Consider the following 16,167-nt stretch of genomic DNA (forward strand, 5'->3'; position numbering starts at 1 on the left):
GTTAGAATAAAGAATGAACTGGGCCATTGGGTATTTAGACTATTGCACTAACTAAAATAGCAGGAAAAATATTTAAATATTGCACTATATCATACCCTACATTTGCTGCCTAATACTAATCCTGTTTACAACCATGAGTAAAAACTTTCAAGTAGTGAGCAAAAATGACTAGATGAAGTTCAAATCTTATACTACCAACATGGAGAAATTCAACTTAGCATCTTACTACTTGGAGGTAGACTGAACATTCTGCTATCTTTCCATGCCTTACTCACGTTGATACAACTTACGAACTGGTTGTAAACAAGCCTTCGCATGGCTCTGATGGCTAACAGATCACATACTTGGACGGAGATCAATTGCCCGATCGCCCTGAACGTAACGGCGATTCCCCTTAAGAACAGAAGTTCAAAACGACGTGCTCAACGCTCATTGGTTCACATGTACCAAGTATGATCAATGTAACAACTTCTGGAACCTTCTACAACTTTCCCGCTCATGAGAGATCGTGATGAGGGCGCCACTAAGTGGCGAAAATATGGAAGTACGTATTCGAACTTTAACTTTGATGGAGGATGTTACCGGATGCCTACAGATATAACATGCGGCCGAATGCCGTAAGTAAACACTCAATTCTTATACAAATCTTTGAGTAGTAAGCAACGAGATAAAAAATAATATAGGGTGAATATACTATTAAAAGATAACATGATCAACTCTGAAACCGACCCATTATCTTTAAGTTTTTAAATGACAACTTTAAGGGCATTAAATTTTATTCACATTTTTATACTTATTCATTTTTTAGAGCTGCTTGTTAACTAATGGCAGAGATGCCACAGAGAAGCATAGGATTAAAAAAAAAAGTTTATTGCTATGAATTTGAAAATACATTAATATAGCTAAAATTAAAATAGCAATAGCATGTGAAAATCATGTAAAGGCATAATTGAATTATGGATCAGTGTTTAAATGTTTTTAATAACGAGGCTGAACAAGTTTTTTTGTACTTTTTCAGTTCTGCATGCTCATCAGTTTTTACCAAATGAATTTGCTCTCAGCATAGTTTCTACCAAGTTAGAAGAAGATCCAAATGTATACTACATCGTTGGTACAGCTATTGTAAATGCTGACGATTCTGAACCAAAACAAGGAAGATTTGTCATTTTCTTATGGAAAGATGGTAAAAAATTATAAATCAAACTACAATTTTTTATTTTATCAGATTTTAAAAATTCTCTTCTTTAAAATAGGTAGTACTTTTCAAAGAAAACTAAATTTTAACTTAATCAAATGATTTAAAAAAAAATATTTACAATATAATGTTAAAAAAAATCATAAGTAAAATATATATTTCAATTTTTATCTTTACATTTCTTTGCATTCATGTAATAACAATATGTTAATATTTATTGTATTTTTAATTGAACATATATTATTATAATTCTCAATTGCAATGTTTGTTTAAAATTTCTCCAACTTGTAAAATTTCTCAAAATATCATATAGCACAAAAATTTTGTTGAAAAAATCCAAATAAGGGGAAAAGTTTTAGTTCATAAAATCCATTTCATACATGTTTTAGACTAACTGTTAAAGCCTACCCTAGTGATTTCAAACCCTTATTGATGAAACCATTAGTATTGATAATTTTGCATAAAACTATTCTATATTGTCAATAGTGGTAAGGAAAAGTTGAATGCTTCCAAGCTGTGGCAATGGGAAATGATAGCTCGTAGAGTTATTTTTCTGGGAAAATTAAGATTATGCTTAATTAAAATTGATAGACAAAGCTCAAAATGCTGAGTTTGCTTGAACTGATATTATTACTATACTCTCCAAAAGGGTATTCCTGCATTTCCGTTTTGAATGTCGCAAATAACATCTAAGATTAGTAACACTTTGGGCAACTACCCTTCCACTTTCAAAAGTAAAGGGACCTTGCCTCTCACTTTTCACACTTTAAAATTAAAAAATCAATTGAAAAATGATTTCTCACTGAGTGGATTGATTTTTTTCCACCAAAGTAACTACTAAAAATCCCAAATAAATTTACTTTTTCCATCTTATTTCATAAAAATGGAACTTTGAATTCAAAGGGGAAAGTCTGTGGTGGCCATCCATCCCAATTTTTGAGGCCACATTCCTCATTTTTTGAAGGTCACAACTCATAAGTTAAAGCCTTAAATACAACCCAATTCTACAAAAAAGGGGGTTCTACAAAAATTCTTTCAGGGCCCAGCCCCCCCCCCACCCACCCCCCCACCCACCTCGCGCGTTTTTTGACCTTCTACCAACTTTTTGGTGTACCTATGCAACCTTTTTTGAAAATGTGTATCCGATACACTGTCATGGGCACTTATTTTTGGCATTAATCATATTTGGTGCATTAATATCCTGAAAACATTCTTCTACTCTTCTATGTTTCTGCAACGCACAAAAGCAAAGCTCTTGTATTATTCTACATTTGCCACAAAAAGAAAATAAATCTACATAACATTCTTAAACTCACCGAGTTAAGATATTTCAAACGCTGCCAGATTGAAGACAAGTATTCTTCAATACCTTATAACATTCAAAGATTATAATTAGGTATCCCAAAAGTGGTCATCAACTCAAAAAGATCTCAGATCAGCTTCCTGAATAGTTTTAAATAGGTTACAACTATTTTGGCTTTATATTGCATCTTTTTTTGAAGTGTGTTGTTACAAGGACTGCGTAAAATGCGACATTTTTATCTGTATACTTTTTATCAACACATTCAATAAAATTCCTTGTGACTGCAAAACAATCCTGTGATTAATAAGAAAATTGTACTTTAATACCTTGCAGCATTTAAAATAAATGTTAAATGTTTTGTGTTAAAAACTATTTAGAAAAACATTTATTTTATAAGAAAGATAACTCTACATATTTTCTTTGTAGGAAAATTACAACAAGTAGCTGAGAAAGAGCTTAAAGGTGCCCCCTATACAATTGTGGAATTCAATGGAAAACTTTTAGCTGCAATAAATAGTACAGTTCGTTTGTATGAATGGACACTTGAAAAAGAATTGCACAATGAATGCAGTTATTTCAACAATATTATAGCTTTATTTCTCAAAACGAAAGGAGATTTTATTTTAGTGGGTGATATTATGCGGTCAATGGCCCTGCTTGTATATAAGCCCTTAGAAGGAAGTTTTGAAGAGGTAAAAAAAGTTATATTTCTTTAACCAGTGTAGCTAAATTTAATTCAATGTATTTTAACTGGCTTTCCAGTCACATGTCAACGCTTGTAAAACAGTTTTTGAAAAAGAGGAAGTTGAAAATTACATGTATGACATCTTTCATATTTCTTCTTACACTGTTGTTATCATGCTATAAAAGTTTGATCCCAGTTATGCTATTTTCTTATTTCTACAGTAAAGGTATCAGCTGCAGAGCTGACGACTTGTACGAGTCTTCTACAAAATGTATGAATTTTGATTAGATAGTATGCTAAATGTTGTCATTTATAGTGCAGGTACCCATCCTGATTTTTTATCGAACTTTACACTCGTTTGGCTTCTTTTTTAACATTTTGATTTGCAAAAACAATTCTACTTCCTAGTGCACCTCTTATGAAGTGCTGTGATCCTCTACCATGAATTTCTGAAACTTTTAGCAACCTCAAAATGTAAGCTTCTAATGGATCTGTTTCATCTACAACAGAAGCAAAATATTGTTAATTACGGGGAAAAATAGTTGGTGGAAAAAAATACAATTAATAATATCATAAATCTTATCTCATCATCAACTTGGCTTTTTTTAGGGTAAAAAGAAAAACTTATTTCAATCTAAAAGCTGTTAGTTCATAAAATAAGGTATATCACTTAAATGTAAGCTTCAAAAAAATCAATCATGTTTTGAATTATGATATTAACTAACAAAAAAAAAAGCAAATTTTTCTTATTCCCATGAGCGTTAAGTTTTTCTCATGGCACACAAAATTAAGGTTTAGTTGCAAATCTATTGGCTTGCTGATTTTAAAATATTTTTTATTATGTATTTATTTTATTACATCTAAAATATTTTTCTTGCAGCTTTGTAGCATGTAAGTTTTAGTGTGTTAAAATAATATTATATAGTTTAAAATACTCGTACCTATATAGATTTAAAAAATAAATTCTAGAGTTTCATTTTATTAGATTGCTCGGGATCATCAACCTAATTGGATGACTTCTATTGAAATTCTTGATGATGATACAGTCCTTGGAGCGGAAAATTCTTTTAATCTTTTTGTTTGCCAAAAAGATAGGTAAAGAAAGATTTTTTTTTTTCATTTTGACCCAAATATTTAATTTCTATCAATTAGCAAATTAGCTTAAAGAGGAAAAATAAAGATATATTCAAGTTTATTCAAAATGTTCCCACATAAAGAAAAATGCTTTTTTTATTGTTTTAGTGCGGCTGCAACTGATGAAGAACGACAACATTTACAGGAAATAGGTCATTTTCACCTTGGAGAAATGGTCAATGTCTTTCGCCATGGTAAAAACATTTAAAGTTTCTTACTGCTGTCTTTTTATTTTTCTAAGGTAGAGAAAAAGAAAAAACAAAATGTGGAAATGTCAAAGAGTTATTTAAAATTTTGCAAATAGTGGAAAAATTACAAATGTTTGAATGGAACTAGTTCAAGTACCAATATATATATATATATATATATATATGTATATATATATATATATATATATATATATATATATATATATATATATATATATATTAGGGTGGTCCTTATTTTTGAAGTTCTAGATATTTGAAACAACGCCCCCTCAATTTGTTCCATTATAAAAATAAATGATACATGCAAAATTTTAAGTCAATCCATGAATATTAACACGTGCCCCTAGGGCCCCTTTTTTTGAGTTTCGAAGAAAAAAATGCGGATTTTCTCATTTTTATGTAAAAATATTTCTAGGTTTCATATTTAAAGTAATTTTGAACCTCAATAGATGTTGCTACTTCCAGACCAACCATTCGCTCACTTTCATTCTGAAAAATTTTACATATTACATAGGGTACATGTACACTAGGGTGGCCCTTAGCTATAGGGTATTTTTCGAAAGTTAAAATTTTATTGCTCCCAACCTCTTATCTTGTTCCAATGAATAATAAAGCAGGCTGTGTAAAATTTCTCTTCATTTGGACAATTTCTAGGGGTGCCGCAAACGACTTGAAGTTCAGCAAATCCTAGAAATCTCGTGCTTTTTTAACAATATTTAATTTTTCTTTACTAACACAACAGCTTTTAGAGGATAAATACATTTTATTATGACAAACAATTTCTACAGAACCAAAACACAGCGGGAACAAGCGAATGTTCAACATTATTTTTTCCTAAGTGAGGATTTAGTAGCAGTAGGGTATCTTTTGCGATCTTCAGCAACAATTTGTAAAACAAATTGTTTTTCATTTTCATCTTTTGTAAGAATATTGTTGTATTCCTGAATTAGTTTGACCCCTCTTTCTGCAGCATCATTCACAACAATTATTTTATCAAGTTTTTCCTTTCCACTTGTGTAACCAGGGTCATCTTTCCAAGTTGAAGGGTCTTTGTTGAGAAAATCAGAACTTACAGAAAATCGGGTGAGGAAATGTTTGGTAACAGGTGTCACAAAAGATGAAAATTCGTTGTTAATAAACTTAGAAAAATTGTTTTGATGTGGAATGTATCTCTTTTGTTGGTTTTCTGCTTCTTGCGATTCTTCATCTTTATCTGCTTCCAACATAATTTGTGCCATGTTTCTCTTAACCGAGGTTGGAACATTATCATCAAATAAGGATAGAGCCATAGTTTCAGGAGCTAAGTACCAGAGATGTTTTGAAAATTTTTTGAGAGCAACAATACTGATTTCTGTATCAATATCCTGGTAATCGATCAGTTGACGCATAAATAGGAAATCGTGATATGGAGCTTTAACTGCTTCCGGGGAGAGAAACCAAGATCGAACATAGACTCGAGCAAGAAAAATACATATTCTTCTTAAAGAGTTCTTCTCCCTTTCAGATAAGGGAAACTGATCCTGAAATAAGTAAATCTTGAGTGCATAAATGGACTTTGACATCCACCTAGCATGACTTACAGCTCCTGGCTTACGAAATGATATTCCACACTTTGGAATCCCACCAAGAAATATCATTCCAACAGTTCTCGGTAATCATCGCGCTGTTGTTTCCGAGCTGAAAGGTGTTGATCAAGAAATTCGAGCATGGTTGCACGAATATCATGAGGTACTTCATTGCTACCAGTGGTATAATTTTTTTTGTCGAGTTTTGTCCAAGTTTCTTTAAATCTTTTGAAAAGTGGCATGTCTGGACCAGAAGTTGCACTCATTAGAGAGTCAAAACATCCCTTTAAAACTAACTCAAAAATGTGATGACGACAAGGAAGGTACAGCAGATCACGATCAAACAATTTTTCTAGATTAATACAGGCACCATTTATTCGGCCTGTGTTGCTGGCTGTTGTATCACAGCAAAGTGCTTGAATTTTATCGTTTAATCCCCACTTTTCAACTGCTTCATAAATAGCCATGGCTTGTTCTTCTCCTGATGAGGATGGGATTTCAGGAACTCCCAAAATTTGCTCCTTGCCTTGGAAAGTTACTATTATTGCCAGTCTGTCAGTTTTTTCGACTCCTGCAAGTGTTGGGAGCAATTTTCCATCCCTGTGTAAGACAAGCTCTTGGCAATCATTTAAATTAAATTTTTTCTGAATTTCCGCATGTCTTTCTTCTCTAAATTTCTTTCGGAGGCGTTGAAGAGAAGTTCGATTAATGATCAGGTCTTTAGTATCAAGTCCAAATGCTTCTGCAGCAGCTACCAGTATGTAAATTCCATTTCTATCTGTGATTTTACATCTATCAAAAACTTCAGATAGACGAGGAGTAAAAAAATGCAATGTACCTCTAGTTTCTGCATAAGTCGTACTGTCCGTACTCTCAAGTGTGTCTATATCAGTTTCTGGTAATTGTTTATCAATGACAGAAGAAGGGCTGCTACTGTCGTCAAAACCGTCACTGCTTGGGTTGCTTGAAACTATATCATAAGATGTGTCGACTAATTGTCGTTCCATTTCTTCATAAGTTCGTTTCTTTCGGGCAACTTCTGTTCTGTTTTTCTTTGATTTCCTTTCTTCTTTTTGTGTTAATTTTAGGTCAACACCAACCATGAAGCCCGGTCTTCCTTTTTGGCGCTGAAGAATTAGAAATAGAAATTTCCTATCTTCTTCAATTTTGATGTCTTCTAAAGCATTTGCATGAGCAATATCGAAGAGATCGTCCATAATTTCTTCAAAAGAATCTCTTCTCATTTTTCCTTTCCCTGAAGTTCTCGAAAAACTTTTCTGCAAATGTTTCCATTCATCATGGAGTTTGACTAACTTGTCAACGCAGTGATCCGTTCTTTTAGTGGGAATTCTTGCCTTTTGCCAAAAAACAGATACTTCTTGAATCACTAATGTTGCACTTTCTTTTTTTGTCATATTTACAACTTTTATATTGTAAAAAAAGACGCTCAAGACTTGTCTATTCGATGGTAGCTTTGCTCCAACAATTTGATTAGAAATGTTGCCAACAAGATCAATGTAGAAATCTTTTCTCAACTTGTTTAATGAGCTACCGGAAGACGTTGATGCCATTTTGCAAGTCGGAGTTGATAATGACACGAAAGTCAGGCGCAAGTTACCAGCAGCACTCTTGGGGGCTAAGGCCCCTAGGGGCTCTATTGTGGGCAGCTGCTCCCACGCTCACCCAAGGTCGTCTCTCACCCCCGCTTGACTTTTGACCTCTGACCAAATGTGGGGTCTTCTTCGGAAGGGGATGGTGGGAAACGGTTAAGGGGGATGGGAGATATACTGGACAGAGAGAGGACTGATGTTCGCCTAAAAGATGTTTCAATTGGAACTCTTATTTTGTACAATTCATCAAATTTTCTTCTAAATAGATGTAGATCATATGTATTGTGACTCTATTTAAAACTTGGGATTAAAAAGCAGCAGTCTTTATCATATCAAAGCAGCAAACTACCGTAAAAATGAAACATGTTCTCGGCTCGACAATTGATTTGTTTCATGTATTGGAATAATAAACGATGGAATGGTAATGATGGTAATGAACAAAGACAAGGTTATACTTAGTTAGAAAATAATCAAACGAAGCACATAATAAAAATAGAGTTAATTTAAGTTTATCCAATCATTTGGGAAAAAAAATAGGATTTGATTAATAATACAAACATTATATTTACTATCATGGTCCTAATCCTGATATATATGATAATACTCAAATTATATTTTTAATTAGTTTAAAAATTACTCATAAAATTAAGTGTGACTACAAAAATAACTCAATTAAAAAGTTGACAGGGAAATTTTCATAAGATTGATGTCGAAACAATTGCAGTAGCAAGAACGCGTCATGAGTAGTGAATGGTGTCTTGGTCAAAAAGCTTTGATACCACAAAAGACGTCAGAGGAAAAAGGGGGAAAGACATAGAAAGTCTCTGAAAAACCAGTTAGAGCAAAATAACACCTGTAAGAAGATATAGGTACGTCAAAAATGTAAATATGCGAGATGCTTTTTTTTTTAACTTGAAAAGATTTGAAAAATTCCTTTTTTGGAGAAAATTTGATAATTTCATGCTTGTTGCGGCACCCCTTAAACTTTTCCGATTGAGCTAATATTTTGAACACATCATTTTTTTGTCCATTGGAACAAAATAGGGGGTTGGGAGCTAACTTTTTCGAAAGTTGAAAAATAAGGGCCACCCTAATGTACACCAATGGCCTTGGGACAGGCATGCCGCTATTCGCGCTCGTTTCAAATCAAGCGGCAGGGAAACATTTATTTCCACCAAGATGGACACAAGGGATTCTAAAGGCCATTAATGAATAGAATAGACCATTAATGAATGATTTTTGACAACAACAAATTGCCTCCTCCAGGCTTTGGGGGTGTTGATTTAGAAAATTTTCTGTGTATGTAATAGGTGTGACAAATAGGTTCACTAGGCTTCCATGCAATAAATATAAGTAATGACAATTATATTTTAATTCGCTGTTCTTTATTTATATACTTAAGTGTTTATGCATTCTTATAATTTAAATTTTGAAAAACCCTCGATTACCCAACCTTAAAAATAAACTCTATTTTCCACATCTAAAATGTAAATTTAAAAAAATTCCAGATCGGAATAATGTAAAAATCTATACTTTAAACTGTCTTCTATTTCAGTACATAGTCCTTTATTATCATCAAATTCCTCTTGCAATTCACAAGATTTAGAAACCGAAATGGGTATCTATCCTAACCTGTTGAACCTTTTTTTCCATATCTGGTTTACCCCAACGCAAAAAAGCTTGACAACTATTGATATCTGCTCACATTTCATCAATGTTAGACACATGCAATATTAGGGAGAAAGATGCTGCTCATTTATTAACAGCCTATGTAAATGCAGTAAATTTAAATCCAAATAACCTTATGAGAGCAAGAGAAAAGCTTCGAGAGGTAAAATCAGATTTCAGGAATTTAAATCTAGATTTTTTAGTTATTCCCTGGGATAAAAAGCTACATAAAGATGAAACTCGGAAAAAACGCCGATAGGCTTATCATGATAGCTTCAGGTCCCAATGTTGAACAGCTACTCAGAATTTCTGAGATATATTTTCAGTTGTATATGATATCTTAGATGATTGCTCTTTATTGGTAACTGTTCAAGCTGTAGTGTTTTATACAGCGGCTTACAATACCGGCCGTATAAATTGTGCATGTAATTTTTTAGAGCAAAACTGAACGGTGATATATTGCGTTTGTATTGTTATTATCATGCACTTGAAATCGTACTGCAGAGTGTCTTTAAAGAAGTTCTTGCCTTTCTTAGTTCTAGACTCGATAATCCATTATTTAAGCGCTTCAAAATTCAAAAAGTACACATACCACTCAAATTATAAAAAAAGAATTTGATGACATATTATTGTATATAGCATATTATTGTATTATATTAAGTGGAATTAAGAAATATCACAGAGAATTCTCATAACATGTAATATTATTTCTTGGTGAAGTCCTCCCTCCTACAGGGATATGTTTTCGGCAGCCTGGAACTTATCTGTGAGCCAGATGGGTGGCAAAAGGAATTTATTGTTTGAAAATTTATATATTTAGGAAACAATTTAAATTGACCTTACATGAAGAGAATGCCCGTAAATGCTGTTTTACAGTTAAATGTTGTATGAAGATATAGTTTTTCGCAGCAACCCATTCTAGGCCTTTTAAATTAATATAAAGTCTAGTTTCTAAAAAACCTGCAGTGTACAAAATGATGACAAACATGCAGCAGAAGCAGTGATTGAAAAATTCATAATTACTTATGGTACTTAGGGGATGAACTAGTAGCTTTGTCCGTATTGGATGAAGGAATTAACTTTGAAGATAGGAAAAGACTATTTCAAAAAATGCTTGTTGAATAGGAAGACATGTCTGATGACTGTATAAAAAATAGTAAAGATCTTTCTCTTTATAGAATCAATTACAAGTCAATAAAACTGTTTGAAAAGTTACAAACACCAAAAGATGTTTTCCTATTTGATCCTGATTCATGGCAAAATGAAGGAAGCTATTTAAAGGGAAGAGATATCGTTAAAATGCTGAAAGTTGTGAATGATACTACTGAAAGAGGAGCACAATTAATCTAAGAATTTCACAATCAATTTATACCAAATATGAGTCACAAAAGCAATTTAGTATTTTACAGACAGTCCAAGACTATCGGGAAAAAAATTGCACACGATTGAGATACATTGAGAAAAGTGTACGATTAAGGTAAAGTTTCTAAAGCACTATTTCATTCTTATTCAATGTAAAATCTTTAGACGATATGAAGTAATTAAAAAGATTAATTTTAGTGCTACCTCGCTGTAAAAATATTTTGCAAACATAGGAGAAACGATGTACTGGATCTGAAGTAAAAACTCGAAGATTTGTGAGAAAATTATCAAAAGTGTTAAAGTTCAACATCCTAGGGGCACGTGTTATTATTGACCGATCGAGTTCAAATTTTGCACCGATTACTTTTTATTACAGTGTCACAAAACTAGGGGGCGTCACTTGTTGAATTCCGAAAAAAAAATTTTCCCATATAAGTAAGGACCACCCTAATATATATATATATATAATCTTATATTGAATTTGCAAGATCATGTTCAAAATAATTTAAATGGTTCTTAATATTTGTTATCAGGCATATATACTATAACTTATCTAAAATCAGAGTATTTTCACCACCTTTATATTTGTGAAAACACTTATTTTGTATTAAGTTTTTTTTAAATTCAGTGTTGAGAAAAATACAAAATAACAACTGTAAGAAAATTAAGCAAAATTTGTCAATAAAACATAATTATTTTTATGATGGCTATCACTTAATTCTGTTTTTGAGCTTCAGAATTTTGTAAGCATTTCTTTTTGGCTCAAAATTTTTGTGAAAGGTTCGTTTTTTTACGTTAAGAATTTTGTCCAAGTTCCTTAAATGAACTCCACTTTCTTCAAAACAAATGCCAGACTGTGAAAGCTAAAAATTTATTTAATTTTTCACAAAAATGCATTTTTTTCAAAAAGATTTACTATTAGCTCTAAAAGCATTAGCTGGGATTGTAATGTATGTATTTTTTAAGCATATGTTTTACACTTCAGTAAAAAATGTTTACTAACAGCATGTTTTTGTAATTGGGGAAAAATGAAACTAAATTGTTGAGTTTGCCTAAAAAGTATATGAATCAATCAAACTATTTATTTATCTATCTAATAATTTTAGAATGTTTGCCATTAATGATCTTAATTAAATTCCACCCATCAACGTAAGGATTAAGTTTTGAACTGCCCTTTAGTAAAAAGCCATGCTAATTAAGAGTTTAAATAATTTATTTTTAAGAAAATAGTTTTTTCATTCACCTTCAATCTGTTTTATTATTGAATTGGTGATTAATTTTATGTAACATGCTAATGTTTTTTCAAATTTATATCTAAGGGTCTCTTGTGATGCATCATCCCGGTGAGATCTCCACGCCTACGCAGGGATCTGTATTATATGGCACCGTTAATGGAGCTATTGGTAAGTCTAAAATTATTTTTATTTTTTCTTTGTCAAAGCCCTGTTACTTTCTTCCACATCTAACATGTAGAAGAAAGTATTGGATTCGTGCAAATTTTCAAATTACAAATTTTGGCGGATTCGAATGTTTAGAGGTGTGTCAAATCCATTTCGACCATTTTTGGAAAATATCTGTGTGTGTCACACCAGTTTTTTGTGGCTGCTCTGCAGCAAAAACTACCACATGAAATCTAACGAAATTTGGTGCTCATTGGTTTTTGACTCAAATTCCTCCAAGAGGAGGGGATGGAGCAATGAAACGTTTCTTTAGTTATACGTGCCTGCTATTCCCCAGGAAGTAACTGTCGGAATCAAACAAATTTTGGTCCATACAGCTTGAGTAAAAACTTCAAGGCCAGTAAAAAAAATTTGAGAAAAGGAAAAAATGAAGTTGAAAGGATTTTAATATTACTGAATTATTAATGTTCATTTGTAAGAAATTACACTATAGACAGGTTTTGTGAAGTATACAACTACCAGAAAAACTGATATATTTAAAGTATTTCAGGCTGAGTAAAAACTTTAAGGATGCTAGTATTTTTTAAAAACTACGTGTACATTTATATAATAAATATCACAGCAGTTAATTAGAATGTGGACACCTTTCAGCTTGTAACTTTTTCATTAATTACTTCTAAGTTTTGCTGCTCTTTGTGAAGATGTCAAATGGTTAAAAGTTATCTGGTCATGAATGAGGGCAGACTGAAGCTTTTTCTTCAATGGAGATGAGTAGCTGTACTTTTGTGAAAAAATAAGATCGAAGACTGCATTTAATAATTTTTTAAGATTGAAAGACAATTATTTGCAAAAGGAAAACTGGTGGAAAACCTAGAGCTTTGTCCTCAAGTTATGAAAGAAGAGTTTGCAAACTTTCATCAACTGGAAAGTACTCAACTGGGAAACTTATTGACGACAGGCTTAAATGTTTGTCAAAAGACGATACATAACACAATTAGAAGGTGTAAAAGTTTTATTTGTGCAATAAAATTGGCTAAGCCTCAGTTATTGAATCGGCACAAAATTGAACGTTTGAACTTTAGCCAGAAAGTCATGACCTAGGATAACCAATGGATAAAAATATTTTTTTCTAATGAAAAGAAGTGGAATTTGAAAGTACCAGATGGATGGAAGTACTATTGACATGATTTACGAAAAGTAAAAGAAATATTTTCAAAGCACCAATTAGGTGGAGGCTCTGTCATAACTTGGGGGTGCTTTGTCTACAGTGGTGTAGGCCCAGTTGCATTTGTTCCAGGTAAAATGAATTCAAAAGCGAAACAAAATGTTTTCGCAAGTCATCTTTTACTAAATGCTAAGTTTATTGCTGGAAAACATGGGAAATATCAGCAAGACAATGCATCTATCCATTCGAGTAACAGTTCAAAAAATTGTTTCCACGTAAACAATGTTGAAACTTTGAAACGGACAGCTAAGTCTCCAGATCTCAAACCAATCGAAATCTTATTGGGCGACATAGCAAGACGAGTTTATGCAAATGGGAGACATTTTACTCCATTAATAGAGCTGAAATCTACTATCGAAGATGAATGGTATAAAGTAGGTCCCAAACTTCGTTAAAAATTTGTTTCACTTATGAAAACAAGAATATTTCAAGTAATTCGAAGAAGTTGCTCCTACACAAGCTTCTAAATGTTTCTATTTTTTTCATCTGTGCTTTTTTCTATGCTGGTCTCAAAAATTTTATTCAGGCTCAAATGTTGATCCGTAATATTTTCTGATAATGAAATAATTACAAATGATTTTTTTTGTCTTTACTTGTTGTCTTTACTTGTATTTAAGGTTAATAATTATCAATCAAATTATGTTTTGATCTTCAGTTAAAGCTGTGTCCAATTTCTCAAATTTACTGGTTTAAAGTTTTTACTCGGACTATGTTGCCCCTAACAGGTACAGGTGCTGATTCAATTTTGGTGTCGATAGCTCAAACGGGGGTTGAGCTATAGAATGTTTTTTGTCGTCAATTGTGACTGCAGTAGCTCAAGAAATAATGAACGGAATCAAACAAAAATTCATCGAAAAGTAGCCCTTAGAGGGTATAAGAGCTGTTTCTGTTTTGGCGTCAATAGCTGAAAAGGGGGTGGCGCAATCAAACGTTCTTTTTTTTTCCATTGTGAGTGCCATATCTCAAGAAGTAATGCTATGTTCTGGATGAAATTTGGAATAAATGTGAATCCATATGTAAACAGGCGTTGGCTAAATTTTGGCACCAATCGCTCCATGGGGGGCTGATTTTTTTTATTGTGTGTGAATAAAAATAGCTTAATAATTGCAACAATAAGAAAGATAAATCGTAATAGACTGTCTTCTGCGTATTTCGCGTGATTTTAACTATTGGAAAATGACCAGAAAATCATGATTATTTAAACTTTTTAACTGTTGCCATCTTGTGTTTGTTAACAAACAAATGTTTGTAATTATTTTAAGCAAAGCTTTTAAAATAATTTTCAATTTTAATTCTTTGTTTTGCTTTTGAGATAAATTGGGAATTGGGATGGTTGTCAAGTTTTGGCGTGTGTAATTTTGTTTTTGTTGGGAATATTGCTTCCTCGTCAAGCATTGGGAGGGATCAGAATTATAAGAAAGATATAGAAAAAAGTTTCGTAATGGCCACAACATGCTGGTTTTTTTTAAAAATGTTTTGAAGCAATTGAAGGCTAACAATGTATTGATTAAAATAAAAACTTATCATCATGTGTGGTCAAAATTTGGCCAGTTGTGTTAAGTGTCTCTCTGTATCTCTTTCCCCTTCAAGTTGATCCATTAGCACTCTTCTTGGGGAGGCATAGCACACACATATGTTACTTTTAAAGAAGAACGTTAGTTTTAAAATAAGTTGTAATTATTGACTAAAAATTCTACAGATATGCTTTTGCAGATAATATGACAATCTTATGTTTAAATATCTTTTGTTATTTCCGATATGATGCTGATAAGCATCCAGATTGTGAATTTGTGAAAATACTTTCATTTGATTAGTAAGGTGCTAAAAAAAAATGTGTTCGATCTTAGAGAAAAAAAGCCCTGTTAATACCAAAAACATTTATTACAAATATCCTTATTATTTACTCAACAATGACATAAAATAGTTACTTAATCCTGTCATTGGAAAGCCTCAAATATTTTAATTCCTCTTACATTAAAAAACTGATTCTGCCTATTTACATGGTTGTAACTTAACAGGTTTTAGTTTGCATGTTTTTAGACTCTCAACTTATTGTAATGTTTTTTATAATTTCAATTGTTCTTGTTATTTCTTTGTTTTAGGCTTAGTTACTCAGCTGCCAGAAGAATATTACAACTTTTTGAAAGAGGTGGAGGGTAAACTAACAAGAGTTATAAAATCTGTTGGAAAAATCAATCACTCTTTGTATCCTTTTGCTAATGTAAATATTTTAATGCTCATGAATGTGTCCATTTCATATTGCACATACGCTGCTTTATGTGGTATGGTAATAGGTTTTAGCTTTTTTAGCCAAAAAGCTCACTTTTGAAAATACAGTCGGAACCCGATTTAGCGAATTCTTTGGGACCAAAACTTTTATATGTTAGATTGGCGTTATTCATAATATCGGGTATGAAGTTTTTTTTTTAAATTGCACTTACTTCATCTAAAAGTCCTAATTAGCAACTGCACAAAAATATCCATAATTAGAAAGTGTAATTTTTTGTTCAGCACTTTGCGACTTATTACATACTAGTTAATTTGAAATTTTGTTGTTGTGAGTAATAGATTTTGACAATTTTCTTGATACTTACTCAAAACAGTTTTCTTTTGACTTTATGGAGAGAAGAAAATGCTGTGTCCTTTACAGCCTGCTGCATGAGATACATTTTTACAGTTTCCATCCAGTAAAGCATTGGAAAAAGTAACAGTTTTAATGAGAGTTTCATTATCGCTTTCTGCAACTGAATGGCTATACGTTGGTTGCCCACTCGCCCGTCAAGCACTGCTGATTCCAAGAATAGTGTTTTT

General features: G+C 32.2%; 1 protein-coding gene across 1 annotated transcript in view; it reads left to right on the forward strand.

The window, feature by feature from the left end:
• LOC129225072 (DNA damage-binding protein 1-like) overlaps positions 1–16,167 on the forward strand; it is a 64,943-nt gene that overhangs the window by 42,097 nt on the left and 6,679 nt on the right. The window contains exons 18-23 of the mRNA XM_054859621.1: positions 1,019–1,183; positions 2,925–3,190; positions 4,169–4,278; positions 4,426–4,511; positions 12,051–12,134; positions 15,459–15,561. Coding sequence (XP_054715596.1) covers positions 1,019–1,183; positions 2,925–3,190; positions 4,169–4,278; positions 4,426–4,511; positions 12,051–12,134; positions 15,459–15,561 — 814 coding nt within the window. The remainder of the gene's footprint in view (positions 1–1,018; positions 1,184–2,924; positions 3,191–4,168; positions 4,279–4,425; positions 4,512–12,050; positions 12,135–15,458; positions 15,562–16,167) is intronic.

The sequence above is a fragment of the Uloborus diversus genome, chromosome 6 (assembly GCF_026930045.1).
Source record: "Uloborus diversus isolate 005 chromosome 6, Udiv.v.3.1, whole genome shotgun sequence".
Classification (NCBI taxonomy): Eukaryota; Metazoa; Arthropoda; class Arachnida; order Araneae; family Uloboridae; genus Uloborus; species Uloborus diversus.